The sequence below is a fragment of the Nycticebus coucang genome, chromosome 15, assembly GCF_027406575.1.
Source record: "Nycticebus coucang isolate mNycCou1 chromosome 15, mNycCou1.pri, whole genome shotgun sequence".
Classification (NCBI taxonomy): domain Eukaryota; kingdom Metazoa; phylum Chordata; class Mammalia; order Primates; family Lorisidae; genus Nycticebus; species Nycticebus coucang.
In genome coordinates this window covers 40806938-40820584 of record NC_069794.1, presented here as the reverse complement: position 1 = coordinate 40820584, position 13647 = coordinate 40806938, and the positions used below count along the sequence as shown (strand labels likewise).

At 33.7% G+C, this 13647-nt stretch overlaps 2 protein-coding genes across 2 annotated transcripts in view; one reads left to right on the top strand and one right to left on the bottom strand.

The window, feature by feature from the left end:
• Positions 1–13647, bottom strand: part of KLHL1 (kelch like family member 1) — a 326246-nt gene that overhangs the window by 298517 nt on the left and 14082 nt on the right. The window lies entirely within an intron of this gene.
• Positions 11028–11861, top strand: LOC128566888 (cyclin-dependent kinase 1-like). Its single transcript, XM_053563986.1, has 2 exons — positions 11028–11253; positions 11428–11861. The coding sequence occupies exons 1-2, from the start codon at positions 11028–11030 to the stop codon at positions 11757–11759; spliced, it is 558 nt and encodes a 185-aa protein (XP_053419961.1). The 3' UTR covers positions 11760–11861.

Genomic DNA, 13647 nt, shown 5'->3' with positions numbered 1-13647 from the left:
TAAAAATAAAACACCCACCTAGAATTCTATACCTAGAAAAATTATCCTTGAGACATGAAGGAAAAATAAAAAAAAATATTTTTGTTTCAAAGAAACAAAAATAGAGCAAATTTTTTGCCAGTAGATCTGCTTCATAAGAAATGTTAAAAGAAGTTATTCAGTGTGAGGAAAAATAATATAGATCATAAATTCAGATCAACATAAAGATAAAAACAGTAATGAATACAGAGTAATGAAGGTAAAGTAACTTGTTTTTTCTTAATTTAATAGATAACAATTTGTTCTAAATAATAATAACAGCAATGTATTTGTTGGTTATAGCTCACAGATAAGTGACGTAAATGATAGCCATGTTATAAGGGATGGGAGGGAAAACTGAGTCTGTTTTACAGCACAGTGTTACTGTAAAGAGAATACAGATTACCTTTAAAGGTATAGCAAACCACTACATTTTTTAAAAAAGAAATACAATTGTTATGCTGAGAGAGAAAAAAATGTAATCACATAAAACTCTCAAACACCAAAAGAGTGAAAGACAAAAAAAGGCAACATGTAGAATATAGTTGCACATATGATGGATAGATATGAAATTAATAATATGACACTTTAAATGTGAATAGTCTAAGTATAATAACTAAACTACAGAAAGTCTGAGAATGGAAAATATCAAGACCCAATTATGTGTTGTATAAAAGAAGCCCACTTTGATTCTAATGACTCTCATTGATTAAAAGTAAGCTGTAGAGAAAGATATATTAGGGCTAACAGTTACCAGAAGAAAGCTGGAATAGCTTTGTTCCTTTCCCTCACAGCAGACTTCAGACAAATATAATTTATAGGATATAAATAGTAGCACTGCCTATTGACAAAAGGGGCAATTCTCCAAGAAGACATAACAATCCTTAACAAATATGTGTCTAACAATGGTGTCAAACATGTGAAGCAAAAACCTATAGGACTTCAAAAAAAAAAAATAGATAAAGCCACTATGTTGGAGACTTTAACACCCATCTATATGTAATGGATAGATACAGCAGACAAAAAATTTGGAAGGATTTTGAAATAAGTATATACATCAATCAACTGCATCTAATTGACATTTATAGAACAGCAGAAAATCACATATTATTCTCAAACTCATATGGAACATTCACCAAGATATATGATAATTTTGGCCATAAATTCTCACTTTAACAAGTTAAAAAAAAAAAAAAAAAACAGACATAATGCAACATATGCTCTCAGACCACAGTGGAGTTAAAGGAAAAATCAATTAAAGAAGGATAGCTGGAATATCCCTAAATAATTGGAGATATTGGACACCACTAAATAACACATAGTCAATAAGAATATTAAAGGTAATTTTAGACATATTTTAACTAAATGAACATTAATATTCAATCTATCAGTATATGTAGGAAGCATTGAATTCAGTACCTAGGTGGTTAACGCCTATAAACCCAGCACTCTGGGAGGCCAAAGTGGTGGATCTTCTGAGTTCACAAGGAGTTCCAGACCAGTCTGCGCTAGAGTGAGCCCCCGTCTCTAAAAACCAGCTGGGCATTGTGGCAAGTGTTTGTAGTCCCACCTACTCAGGAAGCTGAGGCAAGAGAATTACTTGAGTGTAAGAGTCTGAAGTTGTTGTGAACTATGACACCATGGCACTCTACCAGGGGGTGACAAAGTGAGAGTCTGTCTCAAAAAAAAAAAAAAAAAAAAGGAATTAATGCAGTATTCAGAGCATTGTATATAAATATTTTAAAAGATCTAAAATCAATATTTATACTTCAACCCCCAGAAACCAGGAACAGAGAATAAAATTAAAGTAAGCCAGAAGAAAATAAATAATAAGAATCAGAGAATAAATAAATCAAACTGAACCCAGAAAAATGGAGAAAACCAAAGAAACCAAAAGTTGGTTTTTGGAGAAGATTAATAAGACTGATAAACCCCTACTCAGACTAACCAAAACAAAAACAGAGAAAGGATAAATTACTAATATCAGAAATTAAAAAAGGATCATTAAGGACAGGCACAGTGGCTCATGTCTGTAGTCCTAGCACTCTGGGAGGCTGGGGCAGGTGAATTGCTTGATCTCAGGAGTTCAAGACCAGCCTGAGCAAGAGTGAGACCCTGTCTCTACCTGGGTGTTGTGCTGGGTGCCTGTAGTCCCAGCTACTTGGGTGGCTCAAGCAAGAGGATCACTTGACCCCAAGAGTTTAAAGTTGCTGTGAGCTATGATGCCAAAGGCACTCTACCAAGGGGGATGAAGTGAGATTCTGTCTCCAACAAAACAAGAAACCAATGGTGTACTCATATAACCATACAATAAAATATCATTCAACAACTGAAAGTAACACACTATCAAGTCCCCAAAAGACATGGAGGAATATCAGAGGTATATTTCTAAAAGAATGAAACCATTCTAAAAAGGCTACAGGTTGTATAATTGTGACTATATGACATTCTGGAAAAGGCAAGATGAGAAATACAAGAAAAATTGGTTGTTTAAGGGTTTGGTGGGAAGAATAAATAAATGAACTACAGGATTTGGGGGTAGTGAAACTATTTTTTATGATACTGGAGTAATGAATGCATATAACTAGTATTTGCCAAAATTTATAAAAATGAGAACCTTAATTAATATATAGATATGAGTTAAAATTGCTATATCACCATGGGCTCATCAACTGTGTGAATGTGTCACACCAAAGCAATGTGTAAATAATAAAGGAGTTGGGAAGAGTTTATGTGAGCTCTCCGTACTTTCTGCTTAATATTGTATAAAAATAAAACTGCTCTTAAAAAGTAAGTCTATTAATTTAAAAATTGGTACTAAGCTAAAAGTTTTAGGGGCCACATTGTAAACACAAAAAGTTAAGGAAAAATAATATCCAATAAAATTGAAGTCATACAAAACCTCTGGATGTGTTCTGTGCCCTTTCTGTGATATTTACCCTGTTAGGTTTTGTGTTCTTTTAAAAACCTTCTTCTTATTAAACTAAAGGTCAAGTAGGATTCAGTCCATATTTATTATTCCTTTAAAAATCACATAGTAAAAAAGATTCTATTAACTTGTTCTCTACAGGTGCCCTTCTAGATGGTCACTTTTTTTTTCCCGGCAGAGTCTCTGTAACTGTCCTGCCTAGTAAAAGCTAAGAAAGGGAAAATTTACACAGCTGGCAAAGCTCAGCTTCCTACATCTATCTGTCTAGCATGCTCTAATGAAGGAAATTAACTCCATCTGGGCAAAAAAAAGAAATAAAAATCACGAAGGATTCTTGGAACACTTAGGCACCAATGAACAACCTTCTTATTACAGAATTCACAGTAGGGAAAGGAGATTCAATTGCATCAGCTTATATTAAAAAGGTTATATTAACTAGGATTCTCTTTGCAAAAATAAGATACTTAAAATTGGCAAATTAATGACATTCAAGGTCTTATTTAAAAATCCCATTAGGCTTTTAATGAGAAATTTAATCATAGAAAACTTTCATTTGTATAACTTCCAAATTTCCTCTTAAAATATTAATAAAAACTCAACAACAACAAAAAATGTGAAGTTAGAATTATTTTAAGGCCAAGAGCTTAAAGAAGGATATTGGCCTGACATTTGGACAGTTTTCTAGAATTTAAAAACCTACTAATGAGATCTGAGACCTCGTGAAGGTCAACTCACATTTGATAGCCTTAACATCGTCTTCTCATTTATAAAATGAGAAAGTGAGTCCAGCTGATCTTTGACTCTAACTGCCAACTCTACTGTGATTTCATTCCTGTTACTCTATTCAGAGCAAGGGTACAAATGTGGGGGGGGCTTGCATTTTTTTAAACCTATAAATATATTTCAGTTGAAATTATTTTACCAAAATAAAAATAAATATTTAAGTGTACAAAGTAAATGACAACATGCTTATTAAATATTTTAAAAACACATAAGGCATATATGTTGAAATAAACAACTAATTATCTAAAATGATCTATGTTAAGGCATGCCTACTGGTTTTCTCATTAGCATCAGACTATCAGTTCTTCCATTTGATAAACTGGGCAATTTTATGGCTGGAAGGAGAAGGGAATAGCTTTATGATATTCCAACTAACTAAAAACGGTGTGCACTTGAGTATTTGACACTAGAAAATTATCAACCATGTCATACTTAATGCAGTTGAATAGACTACCTGAGTGTTCCTAGCAAGGAGACCTGGATCAACACAGGCTCAATATCTTCAGAAAAATTTTTCAAGATCATTGTTATTTAAACTGGTTGATCCTAAGATTAATTCAAGAAGCTTCTTAATAATACCTATTCCTCAAACCCATCACAGATTCATTGAATGAGAATCTTCCAGGGTGGCATTTAACAACTGTGATTTTTCAAAGTTCTCCAGGTAATTCTCCTGTTCACTGAAGTTTATAATCCATAATGTGCATGCGTTGATGGATACTGAGTAAGAACCAAAACACATAACTCTCTAAATCTATTCGTGGTGGCCATGTGATCTGTATTTCATTTTCCATTTTATAATGTCTCAGAATTTACAGATCTTGATAACATACTCTCAATAAAAATCAGGGCAATGTCTTTTCTTTTGATTTCATCAGTTTTATAAGAAAAGACTAATATTTTTGAAACTACTTCTATAGCTGTGGTTTTAACATTTTAAATGAGGGAAAAACAATAGTAGTGAACATTTAGATAATGATTATAATATGCTAGATACTATTCTATATATTTTAGGAATATAAAATCATTTGATCTTTATAGCAACTCAGTGAAGTAGGGAATGTTATTATACTCATTTTTGGAATGAGGGAAAAGACTCTTAATGAAGTCAATTTGCCCATGGTTATATGCACCTCTATGTGTTAGAGCTTAGATTTGAACTCTTAGATTTAGATTTAAACATATTGAGCATTTAGTCCATATCCTATATGATTATTTAATTCATTTCACTCTTTTAGAAGGTTTTTAGAAACAGTGACATAGCTAAGTTCTGGTGCAGGTTCACATCAGCATATGATGAATCCAATCATTCTTGATTTGATCTCTGGCTCAGTAGGTGAATGAAAGGATTTTTGGACATGTAGTGGTTACTGCATTTCATACAGCTAGCTATTCATTAGTCAACATGCAGCCTGGTGTAAGAATCTGGCAAAGCTTGAAAGGATACATGCTGGCATGTGTCTCAAACTGTCTTTGTGTGTCTACTAGTCTGAGTACTTTCTGATTGGACCAAGGAATGAATCCAAGGAAGTTGCCAACATGACTTGGCTCTTGTTTAAGACACCTGTCAACACTTGGCAAGGGCTTATAGCGTGCAGCCATTAAGTGACCACAAGATCATTGATACTTCAAGATGAAATCATAAATGCAGAAAGAGGCATAATAACTGAGTAACAATCCTTACTATTAAATCAATTACATTTTTAAAATGAAAACAAAATCATAAAGTTATATCTACCTGATAAAACTAGAGGTTAATATTTCCTCTTTATCTATTCTCCTATAAGGTTCATATTACTTTTATAAATATGCTGAGAGAAAAATATATTGGCCAGATACAACCATGTTACATTTTGGTTGTTTCATATTCTACCTTTTTAAAAGGTAATTTCCTGGTCACAATATTATCCTTTTGAGTATAACAAGCTAAATTCATTTAATTCTAGTACTCTATTCAGGAGTTGTCTTCCCAGAAATATTGTAAAGTACATATCATGAAAAAATAATTTTTGTATATTAAGTCTATAAACTTTGGCAAAAAAATTATAACAACTGTCTTTTAATATACACATCTGAATCACTAAGAAAATAAAGGAATTTTAAGACAATTAATTTGCTCCAGTTTGCTCATGACTATCCTAGACTTAAAACCCCAAGTCCCATATCTTGGGAATTACTTCAGTTTTAGGTAACTGAGATAGCTGGTATATTAATTTTCTGTTGTATATAGTGTATGATTATATGTTTAATAGAACTATATTCATATTTATTATTTCCTACTTTTCTTAGGTTAGAGGTCTGGGCATTTATTAGCTGAGTCTTCTCAGGGACTCACAAGGCTACAATCAAGATGTTAGAGGGGCCGCATTTTCATCTGGAGGCTCAAATGGAGAAGAATCCACTCCCTAACTTACTCCATTGGTGGATGGAAATAATGTCCTTGCTGTTATAGGACTTGGATCCTCATTTTCCCACTGGCTGTCAGCCAGAGGCTGCTCTCGGTTCCTGGAGGCCATCAGCAGATCCATGCCATGTGGATTTCTCACAATTTGGCAGCTCATTTCCTCTAACCTAGCAATGAAAAAGAGTCTCTATTGATATAAATTCTCTCAATGACCAACAGAGCTTGGAAACATCATTTTCCTCTCTCGGGCTTCTGATGGGATGGCAGTACCTGACCAACATCTGGATGGCAGCCTAGGGAAACCTTGAAGCAGAAGACCCAGAAAATCTTTGACCAGACTTCTGATCAACAGAACTATTAGATTTTAAAAATGTGTACTATTCTAAACTACTGAGTTTGTGGTATTTTGTTATGTAGAAAAAATAATAGAGTTGGCCACACACATACGCAAAGAAACAAGAATAGATGTTGCTCTAGGCATTTGAGATATAAAGTCAAAGAGGGGGCAGGTACAAAACGTAGGGTTTTCCAAAGGAGGAAATGTAACTCAGATACCCCGCAAAAGTCTTATCTGAACAGCTAAAGTCAAAACATTAAAAACATACATGTAACTTCTGAAGAGAAAATATACTTCCCAGTGATGTTGTATAGTCAAACTTTCATTTAAATATAAAAGATAAATAATGTACAAAAAGAACCTGATGGAGTTTATGTTGATACACTCTCAATAAAGTAACTTTTAAAGGGTGAACCAAAAAAGGAGGAAAAACTATCCAAGACTTAAAATCTTATATGAAAGAAGTAATGGTGATTGTATCAATGCCACATATAGAAATAAATCTCAGTAACTATTAACAAAAAATTATAAATTGTAATCATTACTAATTTGGAAGGCATAGAAATGACATGGAACTAGCATAATCAATAGTAATTTTACATAATATAGAAAAAGAGTACCACAATGAAAATTAGTCAAATTGGGGTAATAGCAGTGATTAAATGGGTACATGTGCTTCTATATTTCTGAAGGAGAGAGAGACTTACTATGTTCAGACTTTGTGGATTTACTCTATGTGAATCTTAAACCAGTAAGGATAACTACTAAAACATAGAAATGGTGTGTATTCCTCCTAAATCATATGAGAAAATAATCAAAACTTTAACTAGAGACAGAAAAATTGGGTAAATAAAGATGCATAGAAAAATTAAATATATATTTTAAAGTTATAGGATAGAATTTTATACATGTAAATAAAAAATCAGAATAAATATATTTATTTCACCAAATATTCCACATACAAACAAAGATTAGAAGTCTGGGATAAAAATAAATCCTCTTATTCACACTGTATACATATATATAAACATCACTGTACCCAACAAATGTATACAATTTTGATTCATCAATTAAATATGATATTAATAGGGTATAAAATTAAAATATTTTGAAATATAAATATCAGAACCAAGGCCTGACTCTTTGATAAAAATAGTAACCAAACAAAAATAAAATACTAAAATATTTTTATATATTTTTTAGAAGACACTCACTGAAAACACACCCTTAGATTTCACCTCACCCTAGAGAAAATGGCTTAGATCATTAATTTCCCCAAACAACAGATGTTTACATAGATGTGGTGAGAAAGGAACACTTACACAGTGTTGGTGAGACTGCAAACTGGTGCAACCTCTGTATAATGCAATATGAAGATTACTCAAAAAGCTAAAATTAGACCTACTATTTGATCCTGCAATCTCATTACTAAGTATTTACCCTGGGGGGGGGGGAAGGTATTCTACCATAAAAACATTTTCTCTTGAATTTTAATAGCAGCACAATTTATAATCACAAAGATGTGGAAATAACCCAAGTGCCCTTCCACACAGGAATGGGTTAATAAATTGTCATATATTTATACCATGGAACATTATTCAGCCATAAAAGACGGACACTATGTAACTTAGGCAAGAACCTGGATGGAATTGGAGACAATTCTCGTAAGGGAAGTGTGACAGGAATGAATAAACAAACAGCACATGTATCCAATGCTAAATTGGAACTAGTAGATTAATATCTACATGCTGACACGGGAAAAAAAAAAAAAACTCAATGAAATTCAAGTGGGGAAAAGAGAAAGGATTGGGTAAATTCCCACCAATGAGTATATCACACAGGCTTTTAGCACACTACCAGCATGTGGGACACACATACATAATCAGATTTTAAGGAATCTGTTTGTACCCCTACATTAATCTGAAATTTAAAAAACAAAGGTTGTAGATATCTGAAAAAAACTAACCAGAAATTCTGGTTCTGAAAAATTCATTGTAGGAAACGCAAAACACATACAGAAGCTTCGAAAACACACTAGATTAAGCAGAAGAAAGAATCTCAGAATTCAAAGATTGGTATTTTGAAATAATTCAGTTGGACAGGATAAGGAAAAAAATAATAATGAATGAACAAAGCCTTCAAGATGTCTGGGACCACATAATATAATAGAACTTATGAATTACTAGTATTGCAGAGAGGAAAGAAAAATCAAAAAATTTAGGGACATAATCAATGATAAATTATGTGGAAAAGCAAGAGAGTTAGACATTCAGAGACAGGAGGTCCAATGATTCTCAGACAAATACATTGCAAAAGGACATCACCATCACATATTATAGCCTGATGATTAAAGCTGAAGTGAGAGAGAGAATTTAAAAATTAACAAGATAAAAACATATTGCCATGTATAAAGAAAACTCCATTATACTCTGAGTGATCTCTCAGAAGAAGCTTTACATACCAAAGGGAACAGAGTGGTATTTTCAAAGTGCTAAAAGAAAAAAAAATAAAAAACCTGCTAGTCAAGAAACTTACGTTCTACTAGAATAACCTTCGTAACTGCGAGAGAAATGAAGTCCTTCTCAGGCAAGCAATGCTGAGAGAATACACTGGAACCATACCACTAGACTGGTCATATAAGAAATGCTCAAAAACATTTTTTTAAAACACAGAGATGAAAGATAATATTCACTATTACAAAAAATAAAAAATATGAAACTCAGAGGTTTTTTTGAGATGACCACATGAAGGAAGGAAGAAAGGAAATAAAGGGCAAGATGATAGAAAAGAGCAAACACAAAGGAACGAAACCATTTATAAAACAACTAGAAATCAACTAACATTAGCAAAAGAAAAAAAACCTTACACATAAATATTACTCTTGAATGTAAATGTATTACATGCTACACCTAAAAGATATAGATTGGCAGAATAAATTTTTTAAAAATGATTTAACTTGGGTGGTGCTTATGGCTCAGTGGGCAGGGCGCTGGACTCATATACCAAGGGTGGTGGGTTCAAACCTGCCCCGGCCAAAACTGCAACAAAAAACAGCTGGGTGTTGTGGCGGGTACCTGTAGTTCCAGCTACTTGGGAGCCTGAGGCAAGGAAATAGCCTGAGCCTGGGAGTTGGAGGTTGCTGAGCTGTGTGATGCCATGGCACTCTACTGTGGGCAATAAAGTGAAACTCTGTCGCTACAATAAATAAATAAATAAATAAATAAATTAATTAATTAATTAAATTAAATAAAAATAATTTAGCACTGTACTGCTTACAAGAAACTCATGTTACTCGAAAAGAAACACATAAACTGAAGAAAAAGGGATTAAAAGAAATTTCCACACTAACAGAAACCAAAAACAAGTGGGAGCAGCCACAATTCAATCAAATAAAACAGACTTTATTTAATTATTTGTTTATTTTTGAGACAGAGTCTCATTCTGCCACCCTAGTTGAGTGCCAAGGCTTCATCAGAGCTCACAACAACTTCAAATCTGTGGGCTCAAGCAGTCTTTCTGCCTCAGCTTCCCAAGTAGCTGAGAGTACAGGCACCTGCCATAATGCCTGGCTAATTTTTCTGATTTTAGTTGCAATGGGGTCTTGTTCTTACTCAGGGTGGAACAAACAGACTTTAAATTAGAAACAGTAAGAAATGACAAAAGAAGGTTATCATGTAATGAAAAGTAATCAGTTCATCAAGAGGATGTGATAATCCTAAATATGCTTACACCCAACATTGGAGAACCCAAATTCATAGAAAAAATTACTAAACATAAAGGAAGAAAGATAGCAACACAACAACCTCCCCACACTTCTCACAGCACTAGGAAAATCATCAAGACAAAAAAAATCAACAAAGAAACATTGGATATGAATTAAATTTTAGAAAAAATGGACTTACCAACATTTACACAACACATCTACACAAAAAGTACAGAATATACATTCCTTCCATCAGAACAGGAAACTCTCAAAGACAGACCATATTTTGGGCCACAAAACACATCTTTGCAAAGTAAAAAAAAAAAATAATCAAAATCATATCAAATATCTCTTCAGACCACAGTGGAATAAAGCTAGAAGTCAATACTGAGACAAACTCCACAAACTATACAAACATGTGGAAATTAAACGGCATGTTCCTGAATGATCAGTGATTAAACAAAGAAATTAAAATTAAATTTAAAAACTTCCTAAAATTAATGAACATAAAAACAAAACATACCAAAACCTGTGTGATATAGTAAAAACTGTGCTAAGATAAAGTTTAAACACTTTAAATGCCTACATCAAAAAGGTAGAAAAATAAAAAGAGAAGAATAAAAAAAAAAAAAATAGAAGCTGACTCCTGGAAGTTGAGAGAGTAGCGATGCTAAGGTGGTAGCTGCCACCACAACCACTGCAAGACAATAAGCCGGGTAGAGTTGCTGAGGATCTGCCATACTTATCGTTTAACTATAGAACTATAGACTATACCAAAATAGAGAAAATTGGAGAGGATACCTATGGAGTTGTGTATAAGGGTAGACACAAAACTGCAGGTCAAGTTGTAGCCATGAAGAAAATCAGACTAGAAAGTGAAGAGGAAGGGGTTCCTAGCACTGCAATTCGGAAAATTTCTCTATTAAAAGAACTTCGCCATCCAAATATAGTCAGTCTTCAAAATGTGCTTGTGCAGGATTACAGATTATATCTCATCTTTGAATTTCTTTCCATGGACCTCAAGAAATACTTGGATTCTATCCTTCCTGGTCAGTTCATGAATTCTTCACTTGTTAAGAGTTATTTATACCAAATCCTCCAGGGGATTTTGTTTTGTCACTCTAGAAGTGTTCTTCACCGAGACTTAAAACCTCAAAATCTCCTGATTGATGACAAAAGAACAATTGAACTGGCTGATTTTGGCCTTGCCAAAGCTTGTGGAATACCTATTCGGGCATATACACATGAGGTAGTAACACTCTGGTACAGATCCCCAGAAGTATTGTTGGGATCAGCTCGTGACTCAACTCCAGTTGACATTTGGAGTTTAGGCACCATATTTGCAGAACTAGCAACTAAGAAACCACTTTTCCATGGGGATTCAGAAATTGATCAACTCTTCAGGATTTTCAGAGCTTTGGGCACTCCCAATAATGAAGTGTGGCCAGAAGTAGAATCTTTACAGGACTATAAGAATACATTTCCCAAGTGGAAACCAGAAAGTCTAGCGTCCCATGTCAAAAACTTGGATGAAAATGACTTAGATTTGCTCTCAAAAATGTTAGTCTATGATCCTGCCAAATGAATTTCTGGCAAAATAGCATTGAATCATCCATATTTTAATGATTTGGACAATCAGATTAAGAAGATGTAACTTTCTGACAAAAAGTTTCCACGTTCCAGATAGTTGTATTTTTACTGTTAACTCTATTTTTTTTTTGAGTTTTTTTTTTTTTTTTTTTTTTGGCCGGGGCTGGGCTTGAGTTTTGATTTTTTTTATTATTAAATCATAGCTGTGTACATTAATGTGATCATGGGGCACCATATACTGGTTTTATAGACTGTTTGACACATTTTCATCACACTGGTTAACATAGCCTTCCTGGCATTTTCTTAGTTATTGTGTTAAGACATTTACATTCTACATTTACTAAGTTTCACATATACCCTTGTAAGATGCACCGCAGGTGTAATCCCACCAATCACCCTCCCTCTGCCCACCTCCCCCCTCCCTTCCCTCCCTTTCCCCCGTCCCCCTATTCTTGGGTTATAACTGGGTTATAGCTTTCATGTGAAAGCCGTAAATTAGTTTCATAGTAGGGCTGAGTACATTGGATATTTTTTTCTTCCATTCTTGAGATACTTTACTAAGAAGAATATGTTCCAACTCTTGTCTATTTTTGTCTTGTATATTTTTATTTTCTTTGTTGTAACACTTATGCTGTACTTCATCTTCTAATTTCAAAAATATAACTTAAAAATGTAAATATTCTATATGAATTTAAATATTTAAAAAAATAGACATGAGAAAAGAAGACATTACAACTGATAACACAGAGATACAAAATATTATCTGAGACTACTATGGAAGCCTCTATACAAACAAACTAGAAAATCAAGATGAAATGAATAAAGTGTGGCTTTCTTAGCTGGTAGAAGGATCCTAGGAGATCCTTTCATTCACATCACATCAACCTCTGCCTTCTCCAATGCAAACCCATCACTGCTAGCTTTTTCTAACTACCTGTGTTTCATTTCACCCGTCTCTAAATAAACAAAGTAGAGAATTATCTCTCTGTTTCAACTTGCCTAAAACCCAAGCTGATGAAGGAAACAGGGAAGTAAAAAAATCAGCCAACTGAATAAATCTCAATGCCTATCTTCTTTTCTCAGTTCCCACTGCTATGAAAAAATAACCTCTTTCTTATGTCTGAACCTGGGCATTTCTTTTCACAGCTACTGTTGTGGACATCTCTGCCAGAGAGTTGATTTATGCAGTCCAAAGAATGATTAAAAGCTTAATTACTGTTCCAAATAATGAGTATTTCTTTAGGCATTGGTCTACTCAACATAATCAATGGTTTCAGTTATAGGGTAAGTGAAAGTTCCCAAGGTCATGAGATTTGCATCTCTTTATGAAAAAGGTTATCATACCAATTTCAGAATAAAATTTTTTTGCAGCAATTGGCAGAGTTCTCAAGAAGGAAGTTAACAGTATGTAAGACCTAAAATAAACAAATAGATAAATAAATAAAGAGGGATTTGTTTTACTTAGATTCTTAGGATGATCAGAGATTGGCTACACAATTACAAACCCCAGTGCAAAATAATTAAGAATTTCAAAGGGAGACACCCATGCCATGAAGCTGGCTCTGACAAGTACATTCTTAAAAGTTACTTTTTGAAATATCTCATCAATTTATAACTTTTTGTATCACACCATTCCCTCCCCCCCTTCCCTTTCCCATCTACTCCCTGCTTCAATCTCTTTTTGCCAGAGTAATGTTGCTTAAAAATATAATACTATTTTGTGATTATTTCTAAACAGCTTTGAAGGAGAGAAATCACAACATGAGCTACTATTTCCTACTGTAGATTAATCAGAGAGGGAATCATCTTAGCAGAAGTCAGTAGCAAGACAACAGGGAGAAATAACCAATCGAAGGGTCCTAGTGAGAACAGAAGTATGTTCA

Coding starts and splice junctions, on each gene's coding strand:
- LOC128566888 (XM_053563986.1), top strand. CDS start 11,028: ATGAAGAAAATCAGACTAGAAAGTGAAGAGGAAGGGGTTCCTAGCACT. Junction 11,254..11,427: donor GAATTCTTCACTTGTTAAGA/GTTATTTATACC, acceptor CACATGAGGTAG/TAACACTCTGGTACAGATCC.